The sequence below is a fragment of the Eptatretus burgeri genome, chromosome 1, assembly GCF_056783735.1.
Source record: "Eptatretus burgeri isolate ZD-2024b chromosome 1, Ebu_testis_v1, whole genome shotgun sequence".
Taxonomy (NCBI): domain Eukaryota; kingdom Metazoa; phylum Chordata; class Myxini; order Myxiniformes; family Myxinidae; genus Eptatretus; species Eptatretus burgeri.
This window is the reverse complement of record NC_140961.1, coordinates 124,412,387-124,430,626: the sequence shown is the minus strand read 5'-3', so window position 1 is coordinate 124,430,626 and position 18,240 is coordinate 124,412,387. Positions and strand designations below refer to the sequence as shown.

General features: G+C 45.4%; 1 protein-coding gene across 2 annotated transcripts in view; it reads left to right on the top strand.

Annotated features, from left to right (window-relative positions):
* IFT172 (intraflagellar transport 172) overlaps positions 1-18,240 on the top strand; it is a 445,633-nt gene that overhangs the window by 71,129 nt on the left and 356,264 nt on the right. For both annotated transcript variants that reach the window (XM_085896864.1, XM_085896871.1), the window contains exons 3-6: positions 5,076-5,188; positions 9,346-9,385; positions 17,595-17,660; positions 17,778-17,857. In XM_085896864.1, coding sequence (XP_085752990.1) covers positions 5,076-5,188; positions 9,346-9,385; positions 17,595-17,660; positions 17,778-17,857 — 299 coding nt within the window. The remainder of the gene's footprint in view (positions 1-5,075; positions 5,189-9,345; positions 9,386-17,594; positions 17,661-17,777; positions 17,858-18,240) is intronic.

Genomic DNA, 18,240 nt, shown 5'->3' with positions numbered 1-18,240 from the left:
TCTGGACCAATGGAAAACAGACTCAACATTGGTTGCATCTCCTGCTCCGGCCCGCCGGCATCGCCATGCCCCGGCTGCAGGCCGCTCCCCAGGTCACTGGGGTCCTCCCGCACCTCGCCATCCAAGACCCCAACGGAGGCCCCCGCCATCCGACACACACGCTTCAAATGTCCCACCTTGTGACAATGCAAACACACGGTGTTCTTATACGGGCACATTCGTCGCAGGTGCGGACCACCACACCCCCAGCACCCCTGGAAATCCACCTCGCTCCCGGTGCGACCGCGCAGCAGCGCGCGCCCCCGGCCCGCACCGCCAGACGCGCGTGCGACCGGTGGCACCTGGGTCATCGCGTGGACCCCGGGATGCGCGACCTGTGGCACCTGGGTCATCGCGTGAACCCCGGGATGTGCGACCTGTGGCACCTGGGTCATCGCGTGGACCCCGAGATCAGCCGAGATGCCCCAGCCGGAGCTATTCATTACGTCCTGGCCAGCGATGGTGCGGACATCCGTGAGCGTCTGCTCGACAGCCGAAGCAGTCCCGACCACTGAGTCGAATGTGACGTCGGTCATTCGTAGGATGGCTGCTACCATCTTCGCGTCTCGCAAACCTGAAATAAAACGATCTCTGAGTCGTGCCGGACGCTCCTCTGCTGTGAACTTGCAAGGCACGGCCGAATGCTTCACCCGTGCTACGAAATCTGCAACGCGCTCCTCGGCACCCTTCGCGAGGTGATCGAACTGGTACCGCGCGAGCTGCAATGACTTCTCTGGCGCCAAGTGAGTCTTCATCTTCTCCACGATGCCCTGAAACGATAGCCCGTCATCACTGGGCTTATCTGGAGCCATCAAATCACTCAGCAGCCGGTAGTGCTCCGTCGATAGCGAGGCGAGCAAGATCGACTTGCGTTTATCTTCATCATCTACATCATTCGCGCGGAAGTAGCAGCCCAATTGTTCAGAAAACAATTCGAAGTCATCTCCCCCGAAGACGGGCACGCGTCCGTGCGCCGTGCCCCGACCTTCTGCCATGCTTGTGCTGGCGAGACCCTTGGCTCCGTAGTCTGGAACCGCACGGGGTGCGATCTCGCTGCCGATCCGAACGCCACCACCCTGCACACGCCGATCCGAACAGACTCGTCGCCAACTGTAGTGTCGTGGTAGGGGCGCTTATAAGGCAGACACGAGTGGAGGAACAGTCGAGCCCGGCTTTGTTGCACCAGCGCGAGCGCGGGCGTACTTTGCCCGCAGCTCTCCTTTATTACGTACTCAACACACTCACGAGCCGTGGCAACTACGGCACCCACTACAATGCCTCAGGCGGCGCGCACTCCTTATATCCCTGGCAGACACGATGCTCACGCCGACCACTCCCCCCACCATCATGCCCTGCCCCGCAGGCCCGCAGGCTATACCACAGAAAACACTTTAAACTTCAAAAACTTTCCCCTTTGAAACAGGAACCACCGTGAACCGATAACGTTATCCCCGTTGTCCCCATTGTACCGATTCCTTGACTTTGGTGGTGTCACCAATTTGCAGCCTTTTTCCTGAACCAGGAATCACCGCAAATTGATAATGTTATCTGCCTTGTCTCCATTGTAACAATTACAAAACACTCGCATATTTTACTGCCACACTCACAGATTTTACCCCGACATTTGCAGATTTTTTGCAAATCCGGAAATCCCTGGAACCTCTCCCTCCACTTCCCATTGAAACAATGCCCCACATTCGCGGTTTCATCATTCGAGGGGTTTTCTCGAAATGTATCCCCCGCGAATGTCAGGGTCCTGGTATATATATATATATATATATATATATATATATATATATATATATATATATATATATATATATATATATATATATATATATTTGCGGATCCGGGGTGGCAGGACCCTCACCCGGTCCTAGGCGCCAACCTCACCACCACCGTCTCCGGGGTTTAAAACGCCGGCCGGCTCAGCACAGGCCTCGGGTCACGCGGCTTCAATCGCGATACCAACGTAATCCTGGTACCTTGCCAGTTGGGGAAATAGAACCCCTGGTTACAGACTTGTTTTGTCAGATGCCGAGCATTTTCTGCCAGTCTTTAGCCATTTTTGGTTTTATATGCCAATCGAACGGATCGTTCCTCGAGGCGACACAAATTAATCCATAGCGGCAACTTCATATGAATTAACCATATTTATTGGGGAACATCGGGGATCACAACACAAGCAAAATTCACGACAATGGTTTTATTAACAATCCTCAACCCATTCTTAACTCAGGAACCACGGACTACAGGTTTCGAGGGGGTCGCTACCGAAATATGCCTTATACACACGTGCAGACAAAGACAAACAGCATGCATGCAAGACAAGACAGAGTACTTTGTGATGGCTCATGGACGAGAGGAAAGTGTCAAGAAGCATGAATGTCGCTCGTAACAAGTGGATGTCCACGGATTCAAACTCCCAGCTCGAACCACGCAGCGTGGCAAAATGGCGCTTGTCCTTTTGTCGCAGACCTCACGCAGGTGGTCTCCGTGCACTCTGGCCCCGCGCAATGTCGACGGCACAAGTCTGCCAGATCAACGATGGGCCTCAGCCGTGAGGTGAATAAGGACCGTCAGAGGCTCCAGCGTCTCCTCTCCTGCCTTCCCGCCTCGATGCCTGACTTCTGCTTCGTCCTCTCAGTTCCTCTCTCTGTCGAATCACCTTTTCTTTCTCAGCCGATGGCAGACTCGACCCTCAGGTTCAGCGTTCTCTCCCGGCCGATTCACCACTGCCTTTTCTTTTCTCGCTTGCCTCAAAGCCAGCTGCCGTCCCTCTCACGGCAGAATCCTCGACGTGCAGGCAGCCTCTCAAAAGCCCACTGCCGTTTCTCAAAACTCAACTCCTTCGTTCGCTCGTTTCCAAAACACGTCGCCCCTCGAGAGCGACGATATCCACACACTCGACCCTTTTTACGAAGCCTTCGTTTCTCTCACTTCAAAGCCACTCTGAGCACGCTTCGAAAACCCGACTGTTTTCCACACACAATACTCTTTCTCCCCTTCGTTTTTCTCTCGTTTTGCTCGCTCTGACACATGAGGACGCCTTCTCTCGCGAAACTGACAAACACCTCCCCCTTCACGTCATTTCCTCCCTCTAACCATACCCTCTCTCTAGGCCACACCCCCTCAGCTGACTGTTTGGGGCCTATCCCGGGATGGGGTAGGAATAAGAGGGATCTCTCGATCCTCCACCACCGCACAAACAATAATACAACAACCTCCCGACACACATATAACGTCACTTTTACCACACAACCTCGCTAAACAGGCATTTAATGGGGGATCTGAGCTAATCCTATATTTATTAGTCCAATAAGGGCCATTTCCGTAACAATATATATGCCTGGTGTTGGCTTAATGGTTCGGGTGCTGGGCTGAGGATCCTCAGATCCTCAGTTCAAATCCCACTTACTGTTGAATTAATACCAGGTGGGGTTGACTCTGCATCTCATCCTTCTGAGGTAAGCAAAATGAGTGCCAGCTTACTGTGTTGAAGTGTCGACCTGTCCAGGATTGTGTTCAATAGCCAAGGAGACTGCTTCGGCAGCACCAATGCTCTGCACAGAGCATGGTCCCAATGTATGTATGTATGTATGTATGTATGTGTATATATGTATGTGAAAAAAAAAAAAAAAATATATATATATATATGTATATATATATATATATATATATATATATATATATATATATATATATATATATATATATATATATATATATATATATATATATATATATATATATATATATATATATATATATATATATATATATATATATATATATATATATATATATATATATATGGTTAGGGTGATGGGCTTTGGATCCAAGGATCCTCAGTTCAAATCCCACTTAGCTGTTGAATTAATACCAGGTGGGGTTGACTCTGCCTGCCATCCTTCTGTGGTGAGTAAAATGAGTACCCCTACACTTTCTTAAAGAAATATATATATATATATATATATATATGTATATATATATATATATGTATATATATATATATATATATATATGTATATATATATGTATATATATATATATATATATATATATATATATATATATATATATATATATATATATATATATATATATATATATATTTTGACCCCTCCTGCACTCCTCCAGCCCAAGTAGGTTCATAAAGCAACCCAAGAAGATTTACACAAGGTAAGTGCTAACACTGTTTCGAACCCTTTCCAGAGTTGCTCAACAACTATAAAGACGTTCACACATAGTACACACGTGAGAATTCCAATGCTATACACCCCTCAGCTACCAGACCGGTTTCATCGCTTACTGGCAAATCATCAGCGATAGCGTAGACAGCAATGCATACCAATGAGGCTCCCGAGCATGTACCACATGCAAATATCAAAAGCATTCAATATATAAATGAAGAAAGACCTCGGTCAATATATAAATATAGTGACCACTTACCTTGTGTGAGTGTTCTTGGGTTGATTTATGTATCTACTTGGGCTGGAGGAGTCTAGAAGGGGTCAATCATTTATATAATCCGAGCCACCTGGGTGTAGTCGATTAGGTGAGAGCTGATTGGCTAATCCCTCCATTCAAAGGTGAGAGATGTGGGTGGGTCTTTCTTTGGCGAGTCTTTCTTTAACGCATAGCGAGAATATAATATACTGCAAGGGATGGTTGCCTAAGATGGGACGTTGTAATTTTTCTTTAACATTTGCTGCTGCAACAAGATATTTATTTAAAAGCATGAAATATAAAGTTTCACCTCCTTTTAAAGTTTAATATATTTACATTTCTTCCAATTGTTGCAATTGTAAAATAAAAATTTCAATGTCTCATCTTGGGTGCCATCTCTGAAATTCAATGTCTCATCTTGGGTGCCATCTCACAATTATAATAATGTACTGTACATTTCAAATCAAAGATTGCTGAGCACCTCTCTCAAAGCAAGGGGAATGCATGCTTGATGTGAAGTGATTTTGAAAACTGTTGCTGTAAGTTCCATCTTTGGACATTTGTTGTTCTGTTTTCTACGCTTGTAGCATGGGAAGAAAAGTTACGTGGTGAAAGGCATGGCCTTCTCTCCAGACTCAACGAGGATCGCAATCGGACAAACGGACAACATCATCTTCGTTTACAAGATTGGCGAAGAATGGTCAGTTGGTTGCTCTTTGTTGTATGATCTAGAGTAGTCTTTTCTCAAACATGCCAGAAAGAAAATTCAGCTTTTTGTCTCAAAATTGCAAAAAAAATTCATAACGAGGATCACTTTGCACGTGCTCTCCTGCCATCCCACACTTGGCCAACGTGGCGATTATGCCAAACACCCCTCGGGATACCATATTTTGTCTCGGCTGGTGTTTGTCCGTGTTGGTGGACAGATCAAATAACTTGTTTTTTCATCTTAGGGTTGACAAACATGTGCTGATCTCTGGGAAGGGGGAGGGAGCAAGCTGTTACATCCGACATTAACCCTTTGTCAGAGTGAGAGGATGCTTACCCCTCAACATGAACTGAGGGAGGCCTTCGTCCTGAAGTGGACTGGAATAGGCTGGTTTATGTTTTGTTCCAATGGCACTTTTATTTTTTCTCACAGGAATGAGGCTCATGGAAGACCAATGTCGAACTGATGGTGTGACAAACATCAATGTAATGAATGAACAGGAAAAGAGAGAGAGAGAGGAGGGTAGGAAACACTGAAACTAGCAAATAAGATAGTTGGGTTAGGAAAGGTTAATGAGCGTAATAAAGATCACACGTCCGAATTGGAGATGACAATAGATAGCGGTACACTGCTTGCGTGAAGCCTCCGTGAGGGAAGAGTGAGATAGAATAGCCTCTGGAAGGTGGTTCCATAGATGGGAGAAGTGAGGAATAAATGGGGTGAGGTGTGCATTTGGCCTGGAATTTGTCGGATTAACCATGAGGGGGTTACTCGAAGAATGCGTGCATCCCAGAGTTGTTGGGGAGGGTCGTAGGACTGAAAGAGCAGAGGGAGCAACATATTGGAGATTAGACCAGGGGTTCCAAACCTGTGGTACGCGTACCACAGGTGGTATATTTGGACTTTCTCGGTGGTACGTGGTAGCGTGCTTTTTTTTTTAAACTCAAATTTTTATTTTACTTCTCTCTCATGCAGCTTGTGCACAACAATTAAATTTATATCGAAAGCGGCTGTACACCGACGGCTGTTTGTTATCGGCCATTGTGCACAAGTCTTATTATTCGTTTTGTCTCTACATGCCACACTGTCATCATAGCTTATTGCCCTGCTTATTGTTACCGTTATCGTTCACCAGCATCATGTCAATGCGAAAATATTTGGAGAGTTATCTCAAGTTAGGCTTCACTTCCATCCACAAAGGTGAATTAGAAGCTCCACAGTGTGTGATTTGTGGAAAAGTTCTGGGCAATCAATCTATGAAGCCAAGTCTATTGAAGGCCTCGGATTTTTTTTGATTCTGTTCATCCTGAACACAGCGACAAGGACCATGATTTTTTTCGTCGGAAGGAAAATGCCATGAAAAGAGCACGCTTCGACGGCAGCGGCAGTTTTCAACAGCAGTCCACGGCAGCCGTAAAGGCATCCTACTTAGTCGCACTGTGAATTGCAGAACAGAAGAAACCTCACACCGTCGGTGAAAGCCTCATCCTTCCCGCCACAAAGGATATCGTACGTCTCATGCTGGGAGAACAAAGCGCCAAGAAGCTCAATTCTCTTTCGTTGTCAAACAACACAGTTCAGAGGCGCATTGAAGAAATGTCAACCAATATTCGTGACCAGGTGGTGGCAGAAATCAAGGCATCTCCATGCGGATTTTCTATGCACTTGGATGAGTCAACTGACGTGGCAAATTGTGCCCAACTGTTAGCGTTCGTTCGGTACGCGCATGAAGCCGAGTTCAAGGATGAAATACTATTTTGCCGCCCGCTTAAAACCACAACGAAAGCAAAGGACATTTTCGAAGAGGTGTCTTCCGTCTTTGATCAAGTTGGGCTGTCAGTATCTGAAAGGCTGTACTGCAGATGGTGCTCCAGCTATGTTGGGGTGCAGATCAGGTTTCCAAATGCTTTGTGAAGGCATTTGCTCCTGAAGTGCGTGGCCTACACTGTACGATCCACCGCCACGCACTCGCAGCCAAGGCGCTCCCCAAGCCATTGACTGACGTTCTCTCAACCATTATCAAAATTGTGAACCTTGTGAAATTCCAGGCTCTCAATTCGCGACTTTAAGAAACTTTGCGAGGATTTCGACTCCGACCATAAAGGTCTCTTATTCCACACTGAGGTGAGATGGTTATCCCATCTAAATATGGTGGAGCGCGTGTTGAACTGCGAGCTGAGCTTAGTGAATTCTTCGAAAACGAAGGAAAACCAAAGACTGTCGATTTCATCGCTGCTTTGAACGACCCCAACTGGGCATTGCACCCGGCTTATTTGGTCGACATTTTCTCTCAGTTAAATGCCCTGAACAAGTCTCTTCAGGGGACTGGCGCGACGATCATTGACTTCATAGACAAGGTCAAGGGATTTCAGGAAAAACTCTGTCTGTGGAAGACGAATGTCGAAGCGGGAGTGGTGGTCATGTTTTCTTGCACGGCCGATATTCTTCAGAAGCGTGAAAAGAATCCCCCAAGGGAGTTCATACAACTGGTAAAATATCACCTCGCTTATTTGGATGAGGAATGAAATTCCTATTCTCAGGATCTCAAGGAACTGGATCTGAAAATGATTCGCAACCCATTTTGCATGAATGCATTGGATTTGCCTCCTGGAACAGGACTGCAGGAAAGCTTGATTGATCTCCAGAACGACTCCACAGCCCGAGATCAGTTTGACGAGATGAATCTTGCGGTCTTCTGGTGTGGAATGTTGGGGTCTTACCCTAAGCTAGCTGCCCTGGCTGTTCATTCGCTCATAGTATTCCCATCTACATGGCTGTGTGAAGCTGGGTTCTCGTCAGTCGTTATTCTAAAAACAAAACAAAGATCCCTACTGGATGTTGAACATGATGTTCGGTGCGCTTTATCCAAAACAAAGCCTGACATTGACCTTCTTGTGAGCAAGAAGCAGGCTCAACCATCCCATTGACTGGACATTTTACACAATCAAATAGGTACTTACTGTATCATTCTTTTGTTCAGATCAGATTGCTCAATGTCATAGTTGTGAATTGTTAGTATTGTTTAACTCCCCATTGTCGTATCTGTATCGCAAATAAGCACTATTTTAGGTGAATTTTGGTACAGTGGTACTCGGTGGGACCACGAACATGTGAAATGGTACCCCACTAAAAAAGGTTGGGAACCCCTGGATTAGACGGTAGAAAACAGAGAGACCACTGACCTGCCAGCGATGTCAGAACAACAGACCCTGTACTTTGGCCTCATCAGGGGAGATTTGAATAATTTTGAGAGCTTTCAATTCCACAGAATCTGAGAGACAGATGTGATTCTGGGGTTCCAGCCCACAGTGGACAGCATTTCTCTATTGAGCTACAGCCAAAGGCCTTGTAGACTGTGAGTTGCTCTGATTTTCTGAGGAAGGTTTTGGATCAATGGAGGATGCCCAATCTGAGCTGGCTTTGGAAGCCAGCTTTGCTATGTGGTGATCCCAGGAAAAGTCATGGTTGATTGTGTGATCTCAAAGTTCAAGAGAGTGAACCTCTTCCAGTGGATAACCGAAGGAATAGGTGGGTTAGCTGGATGACCTTTGTGGAGCGATAGTGTGAGACTGAAATTTTCTCGGATTGAAGATTTTAATCATAGGGGGGAGGAAAAAAAAGAGAGAGAGAGAGAGAGTGTGAGAGAGAGAGAGAGAGAGAGAGAGAGAGAGAGAGAGAGAGAGAGAGACAGAGACAGAGACAGAGACAGAGACAGAGACAGAGACAGAGACAGAGACAGAGACAGAGACAGAGACAGAGACAGAGACAGAGACAGTCATCTGCAAAAACGAAGAGATGGTTTTTCAGAGCATCAGAGAGATAATTAATATAGAGGAAGAATAAGATTGGGCATCACTGCCTTGAAGAACTCCAGCCTCCAGTGGGAGAGGACAGGGGAAGGTTCCATTGATGACATTCCATTGACTATGTGAATGGTCAACGTGTTGCCATCAATGGAACCTTCCCCTCTTCTTTCCCTTTAGAAGGAATTTGGAAAAAAATGAAGTAAATCTGCAAGTAGATGTGAGCAGATGGGACACCTTCAATATGTCGTTTATGTCTTTGCATTTTCAACCAGTTACAGTGCTGTTCTTTATTACTTGTCTTTAACCGATAGAGGGCGTCATCTCATCTTTTTTTTTTCACAGGGGAGAAAAGAAAGTGATCTGCAATAAATTCTTGCAATCTGTAAGTACCACAATTCCTATCTCCACACATTTGCATATCATTTATGTCTATAACAATGACTTTGCTCAATTTTCCTTTTCCATGATATTGAATCAATCTTCCAGCTGCATGGTGTGTACACACATATATGAATCTCAGACAAGACATCAGGGCTATCTTTCTGGACAAATCACAAGCATTTGAAATAGTCTCGCACCCCACCTTGCTCTCCTCGGTCTCAGCCTACGCCAACCACTGTCACATTCTATCATGGCTTGCTGACTTGCTCCACTCTTGCAGTTAGCACATGACTCTCAATGGGATACTCTTATCTTCACTTCCTGTCGAGATCGGTGTGCCCCAAGGCAGCATCTTGAGCCAAACACTTGCACCTCAACTTCACCAACAATATTTCCAATTCTCTGGAAAACCCTGCTTATGTTTTCAACAACAACTCCACCCTCTTCTCTTGTACCCCTCATTCTTCAGATAGGCAGGTAGTGGCTTTTCTCCTCTCTGCAGACTTTGAGACAATCAGGAGCTGCAACAACCCTTGGAATATATTGTTACGGACATGGGTTTTGGGGTTTACCATGATGGGAACTTTTTGGACTAATCCTGAACTCAAGGCCCTGCAGCCACCATCCGCAGATTAATCGGCGATCCGGTGGATTGCTAATCAACCACAAATGCCGATTGATACAGCCAAACCCGGCAGGGTACTCAGCCAAACCCGGCACTACGCGCATTACCTTTCACATTGCTTGGCAACATCAAGGGGGGCTTACACCCTCAATATGTACTTGTCTTATCTTATTTAATTAGGTGCAGCTGAGCGGAGCAGCCAAGTACATACCGGCTAACATTATGGAGCCATTTGGTGGGGTAGAATGTCCCGTCTATCACAAGTGCACCTTAAACAAGTCCATAGCAAAGAGACGAAACGGGCATGTTGGAAACAATGATTTACCAAAGAATTGCAGCACACAATTATTTACAAGGGTCAATGAAAGCAACACGTTTACAATTATCAAATACAAGCAAAAAACACAAAAAAATAAACCACACAGCCAGAATCACAACCCCAAAAGTCTTATTTCCATAAACGCTTAAACCCTTCTTCAATCTAACAATGAGTCTAACACATATGACCTGTATGACATGAGCGTACCGAAATCACACTCTGAAGAAGTTAGATAGGAAGAAAAGAGGAGGGGAGAGAGTTAAGTTCAGGGTGTAGGCTCGGCCCCTGGACTCACCCCAGTCACCGTCAACAGATGGGTACTGATCCTGATACAGTTTTGGTAAAAGGAAGGGGAGGGAAGGACAGTGTGGTATTGTGGTGCAGTGTGGGTAGAGAGGAAAAGTGTGAGGTGCGAATCAGCACGCTCGCCCGGACCAAAGGGGATGCAAGTTGTTGTTTGCTCTCTTTTGCTCTGAGTCAGCAGTCTCGTTGTGCGTCAAGGGCAGACAAGGTGGTGAATTAGAGGACAGCAAGGAAAGATTGTGTCTGTCAGGATTGCAGCCTCGTCCTTTGAAAGAGACCTCCATCTGCCTGCCTGCCTGCCTCGTGCCTCAGACCCACTGGATGGCGTTTTGGACTCAGCGCAGCCCGGACCTCCATGCAACACGCACCTTGGTAAAGTGCAACGGGTCTCTCTTTGGTGGCAGGCAGGTTATTCTGTAGCGACCATGTTCCGTCATTTATCCTGCTTGAGCGGGGTGGAGTCTGGTGGGATCAGAGTTCAGATATTTATCTCTGATCTCACACAAAGCGTTTGGATTTGTGCACTTTTTGGAGCATCGCATTCTTCCACTCAATGACCTCTGGCTAGTGTCCCCGTGCATGCACTTCTTTTGATCTTTGCGACGGGTTTTCCTGCTTGCCAGTGCTCCCACCAAAGTCCAGTCAAATGCTACGACGTTCTTCCTTGTGGTGCGTGGTTCACGTGCGGTGAGGGCGTAAATAAAGGTGTCGGTGTGTGGTGTAAAATATAGGTGAACAGGGGAACGGTGGATATTGAATTTATAAGAAGTACAAAGATCTCTGATGTCTCAAATATGTCTGGAGAGGTAAAGGAACCAAATTGGAGCAAGTCTAACTGTTTCTGGAAAGAGGAGATACCAAATTAAATACTGTGTCTACAATGTACATTGGTTACCAACCGATGTAGTCTGTGGATTTCTGGTAATGGGAGGTGGTGCTTGTGGCAGCGCAATGGAAGGAGAAAGGAGGAAGAAGACATCTCTATAGCCCTTTGCAATGCATATCCCATGTCCCGTTAAACCATGAATGGGGATACCTAAATACCGTCATGGATCCGGTGTTCGAGGCCTGCCATGAGGGGAGCACTAGGTTTCCTCCTGAATGCCTCGTCATGAGGCGGCTGGGCACAGATAATTATGCGTACAGGCAGGTTGCAAGGCGACCACGAACACCGATTGGCACAGCCAATCCGGGCAGGGTTACACTACTTCGTGTGATACCTTACCTGTGGAGAGCTGGCTAATTAGGGTCGCATTACCTCAGCGCACACTCGGATTACTGCCGAGCAATACAGTGAATATGCCCTGGCCAACAAAGCAAGTTATTGGGGTACACCTTCCCATCTAATTATACTTGTGCACTGTGTCAGACCCATAAAGGAAAAGATAATTGAGACAGATTGGAAATCACAAAATTCAAACAATTATTTATTACAAGCACACAAGCAAGCAATCATTTAAAAGCAAGTATTTATAAGCAAGAAAGCAAAATAATTTTTTTTTGAAATAAAATAGGCACATAGGAGCAGATTTAACCATGACAAGTATTATTATTATTCTGGGTCATGGCCATCATTATTGGCCATCATTCACTCAGGGTAGAAGAATAAAACAAGAAGAACTTGAAAATAAAACATACGTAACTTATGGAGAAAAGAAGAGCAGCCTTTTCCTTTTTCCCTCACCTCACACAGCCCAAATATAAAAGAGAATGCAGAGGAAAATGGATAGGGAAGATGGGCAGTGGTGATGTGACACGATGATGACACAAAACCGCCTTCCTGAGGTGCCCAGACCCATAAGGCGAGTCCTCTCCGGCGTCCCAGATACGCGAGCTATATCGGCGGTTCACCCTCCGCTGCCTCAGATTCTTCCTCCTCAGGACCCCGTTGACGATGTGCTGCCGTTCACCCTCCTCGTCCTTCGTGGCTGACAGGATCGAGAGGGCAGGACGACGCTTGTGGATGGAGTGTTCTTTTTCCACAGAAGCTCGACACCAACTGCTCGTGAAACCTTCCTTTCTTTACTCTCTCACGCTTTTCTTCTTTCCCTCACGAGCCTTCTCAGTCTTTGAGTCTTATGCTCATGCGAGCTTGTCCCGTTCATTTCTCCTTTCTGCTTCCCTCAGCCTTCTGCATCTGCTTTCTGCATTTTGCTTCCCTTTCTGCTTTCTGAACCATCTGCTCAGGAGCTCTTTTTATCCCTGCTCATGTGAGCTTTTCCCATTCACTTCTGCCTTCTGCTTCTCTCATGATCATCAACCTCCTTCAAGGCATGAACGTTCGCTGGCAGGCAAATTGCGTTGCGTTCCGTTATCGCCTCTTCTCTCATGAGGTCTGTGAGTCCCTGCTCGTGAGAGCTTTCCGTGTTCGCTTCTGCATTTCTGCTTCTTCTTCAGAACATCCCTCTCCTCTCCTCCCACAAGCCTTCTCTCTCTCTCATGGGTCCACAACGTCACTTGTGGAAATTGCCACACATTCCGAGGGAACTTTCACCGAAGCACCTAGTCCCGCCCTTTACATGCCCAAAGCCATCACAGAAGCCCCCACCTCCCCACCCCCCCATGTACATAAAATGCGCACTCGCACTGTTCTGCACTGTACCAAACCTGCAAGAAGTGTGGCACCTCGCAGGCCAGGATGAGCACAAAGCGACATGAACATACATGTGAGATGCGACATGAACATGCATGTGAGAGCACTCGATGGGTTAACGACTACAGACGGGTCAAACGTGCCCAATTAAGTAATGTGCTAATGAAGGGAACACGGAGAGGGATTCCGCCAGACTGAGGGACAACCTAACGGCAACGGGGTTGAAGGCAAGACCGATGGGGTGAAGGAGAGCTGTTGAAAGGATGTTTGATTAAGGGGAGATTATTGGTGGACTGTTGAAACGGGCTGATGGGGTAAAAGAAGGAAGATTGAAAGTCGCAGAAGGATTGAGCAGAATGATGGTGTAAAGGAAGAAAGATTGAAAGTCACGGAGGGTGAGGGGAAGACATTACACTGGAAAAATTCAGCCTAGCCATTGCATGCCCCCCCAAACAGCCCTTTGACAAGGGACCAAGGACTATCTATACAAAGACTAATGAAATAACTGATCCTCAGGTCACCTATGTGTCCACGTATGCTCTCCCCTTGGTGTAAGTTTTCCAAAACCATAACAAAACAAATACTCATGATATAACTATCTTGGGAACCTCTGTACTTGGATGTGCGCTCACCCGTGGGGTCCGGTTCGCATAACCGTCACAATATCTTTGAATGTTTCCAAATTTCATACTCTGACTCTGCAACAGCAATGTCTGGCGAATCCTCCCACCGACATTCTCAACAAACCTCTTGAAGAAGTTCAGTTCCTCAAACTTTGTGCCTTACCATTAGCTGTGATCTTTCCACATATCAAGGTTGGCTTGCAAAGTCAGCTGCTGACTTGGCATCTTCCTTGGTGTCAAGTCTTTTCTTGCCAAATCTGAACATCAAACAAGTTTGATGGGTCCTGCTCTATCTCACACTTTTGAAATCTTGATATCATGGAGACCAAGGCCCTCAAAAGGAATCTCCAATGATGAAGATAAATATATGGCCCTGTTACTCCCATATCACAGACATGTTGGTGGCCTCTGACTTCTACTGGCTCTTTTCTGGTCTTTCACCTCCTCCCATTTCAGTGCCTGCTCCCACCCTCCAGGTTTCTCTTGGGCACACGTCTGCCAGTAACCGACTTCTGGTGGCAACGTGAGCAACGACCTCATGAGTGGATGATCTACCAGGATGTAGAGTTTGTGGAAACCACTCACCCTGTCAAGTTCCTGATCGATAGCTTGATTGTTGTGAGATAGAACAACTCTGCCTTCACAAATATAACTACCATAAGACGTCTCCAGAAGCAGTTTGGTAAACAGGAAGCACCTAGAAGGCCCCAATAGGACCAGGGCCCACAGCCTGAGTTAAAGGGATACCAGTTAAGATGACCTTAAGAGAGGGGTATTTCATTCAGCGAATATTTAGTTAATGCATGGAATTATTTCCCTGGTAAGGTAGTTGCAGCAGAGACAGTGAATGGGTTTCAACTAGAATTGGATAGGTACGTAGAAGCAGTGGGGATAAAGTGAAACATGGTTATACACAGTATTGCACAGGCTTAATGGGCCAATTGGCCTCCTCCTACGTTGAAGTTCCTTGTGATTCCTTGTGAAGTCCCCAGGAAATCTTTTTTGTGTGTTTGCCTGCATTGTTAGTTTAGTTACACAGTGTATTTTGATGGAACTTGGTAGGATGCTTTGCACATGCTTTTCCTTGCTGACCTCATTATTTCTTTTAATCTCCCCCCCCCTCCCACCCACAATTCTCTTTTCCTTCTTACTCACATTCCTATCTCCTTCACTTCCACATAATAAATAAAAAATTGCTGTGGTATATTCTGCTCATTTTCCAGCTTTATAAACTTTTCCAGAATTTTCCAGCTTTATAAGCTTTTCCAGCATTTTCCAGCTTTATAAACGTACGACCAAGACCGGGCGTGGTGGCGTGCGCCTGTAATCCGGCTACTCGGAGGCTTGGGTTGGAGGATCACTTGAGGACGGGAGCCCTGCGCTGGGCCGCGCTATGAGAGGGTGTAGGGCAGCCCGGAATCATGGTGAAACCCAATCCTTATCCCTGTGTCGTAAGAGGCGACCAGGGTTGCGTCAGGAAGGGCATCCGGCGTAAAACCTGTGCCAAATCATTATGCGGATCATAATGGATGATCCACTGTGGCGACCCCGAACGCGAGCAGCCGAAAGACGAACAACAACAACAACAACAACAACAACAACAACATAAACGTACGACCAAGATCGCTCAGAGGACAGCAGACGAACAACCAGTACGAGTCTCTAAAATGGATATCTCGACACTCTGCAAGCATTCCTCTCCTATCATGAGGCTTCTCAGACCTCTTCAGATGATGACACCATCTTAATATACTTAGCAAATATTCATGGACTCCATTGTATATTCATCGACTGCAAACCTAGCATGCAAGTAAAACTTGGCACACAGATAATGAGTCTTCTCTCCTTTCTTATGTGTGTGGCACGTCATTTGATTATCTGCTGAGCCTCAGGAATTTATGTTCATTCTAGGATGGTACGGTGATATTTGTCATCATTTTAATGTTCCGAGGCAGAGCAGAATATCATAAAATGTACAGAAATCGACAACTAATGTTTTGATGGGTAGCAACTAGACATGAGAAAATGTTGTTTATGACCTTTAAGCAGAAAATGTAATGTAAATCGATTTCCAAAGAATTTCTGCGGAAGCAGCCATGTCCTTTTCCATGAATAGCATTGAAATGCACACGTGACATCACTGATGCTTTTCAGCCAATAATGGGCACGACATGGCTTTACCTACATAACTTAGGGACCATACACAAAATATTTGACTCCTTTTAAACATTTTTGACCCCACTTCCCTCTCGTGATGCTCAGCGACTCTTTGTCCGACCACCGCACACCTCCTCTAAAACAGACATGACTCCGTGAATGAGAGCAGTCACCTTTTAAATTTTCAATCAGCTTCCATTCTGCAAGTTCTTTATGGGTGCCGCCCAACAGCTCGGTCAATGATGACGTGTTGCCTTGAGCTCCCTCCAAGTTTTACAAACTTCTACTTCCTGCTTTCTTCTTTTTGGAAATGTCTTCTCGTAGCATCGCATCAATGATTTAAACAGCGCCTTTTTCGTTTTTGGACGAATTCAAGCAAAAGCATGTTTGTTCTAAATTGACATGCGCTGTCGTGGTGAAGGGAAATCCAAGATGGCTGCACCCATGATGATGAAGATGGTGTTACGTGACTGTGGTTTGCACACCCACCATCCCCGCCCCCTGCCCCCTGATCTCCAGGAAACACCTCCACCCCAAAAGCTTTACGTTTTCTTTTTTGTACAGCTTCTTACTCGGAATAAAGATGCAACAAAATTAATAGAAAAGTCACTGGATTGGCATTTTCTGTATAATGGTGCACTTTTAGCATATGTTGAAGTAAAGTGAAAAATATTGACAAAGATCATGTTTAATCATTAAGTTTTTGAAATTTGACTTCAACTTTGCAAGAGTGATGCAAATGCCATTATGCATCCATGGCTTACAATTTCAGTTTTCAATCTATGGGTAAGGTCTCTCTCGCCATGATATCAGCTTGAGGTCAACTCTGAGGAAAGTTACTGCAGGATTGTTTTCATCCATCAGATTATAGATGGCACAGTGAGCCTAAGCCTTACAAAGCTTCTGGCACAGTTATTTTTCTCCAATCACATATAGCACGCTCTGCTTCTGGCCCTTCACTGCACGAATACAGTCAGCCAGTAATTGCAACACAAGCGATATCATAATTGCTTCAGGGGCTTGATGTCATCTGCCTTATATTTGGGCAGTTTCGCAACATTGTGACCCTTCCCTCTTGTCAAATATTTTCCTTTCCTTCCCTACTATAATGTCCTAACCTCCTTCCATACTCCTCCCGACGCCATAGACCTTTTTTTTCCGATGCCTCCACCCCAGCCATTATTTATCCTTCTTTTTGTTTTAATTTTCTCTATTCTTCACTTCTTCCATCCACAAGTACATAATGTGTTGGCACGGCCACTTCTTGCATGTTTGCATCCCAGCTGAAAAAGGGCAGGCTCCATGAGGTAGCACCACGAGGTAGCAAAAGGGCTCTACCGTCACCATATTATAACAGTATTTCAAATTCGGATCTTACTCCAATGAGAATTTAACATACAACCAATATCGCTCAGAGGACAGCATACGACCAACCCGAATACACTTGCATATGTATGCACAGCCTCTATAAACCCACCTCTTATGCATAACACTCTGAATCATGCATTCCCAGCACTTGTTTGCCTTTGATACAAATATTTTTAACTTAATACCAAACACCAATCTCCGATTTCCTTGTGTTTTTCACAGAGTGCTGTCACAGTACTGGCATGGCCTTTGGAAAATGCCATCGTGTTTGGCCTTGCAGATGGCAAAGTGAGTCATGACCCATCCAAATGTATGCCTGCATATCTGCTCCAATAAAGTTGGGTTCATTGAGTTTTAATATTAGTATTTGATGGGTTTTTGTTTGTTTGTTTGTTTGACATTAAGGTTCGCCTTGCAAATCCCAAGAGCAACAAATCTTCGACCATCTACTCAACTGATTCCTATGTTGTTTCTCTTACAACTAAGTGAGTTTTTTTTTTTTAACATCCATGTCTGTACTCCATATTTTTGAAGTTTTGAAACGTATTGTCGATGTATATGTTTAGACAATGCCTTATTTGGCCAAAAATTGTATTTTCTTTAATGTTCAGTTGAAATTATATTAACATTCAACTGGACAGCAATAGATTCAGGGGCACAATGGTTAGAGTGTCCACTCGGAGTCTGGGAGGTCAACAGTTCGGTTCCAACCCTGGTAGAATCATACCACAGAGTTAAAAAAAATAAAAAAATATATGGGAGTGCTTCTTCCATGCTTGATCATTTGTATTTAAAGGATACAGCTTTGGCAAACCCCACGGACTGGCATCATGGGGAGAAGGAAATTTCTTCTTGATTGCCCCACTGA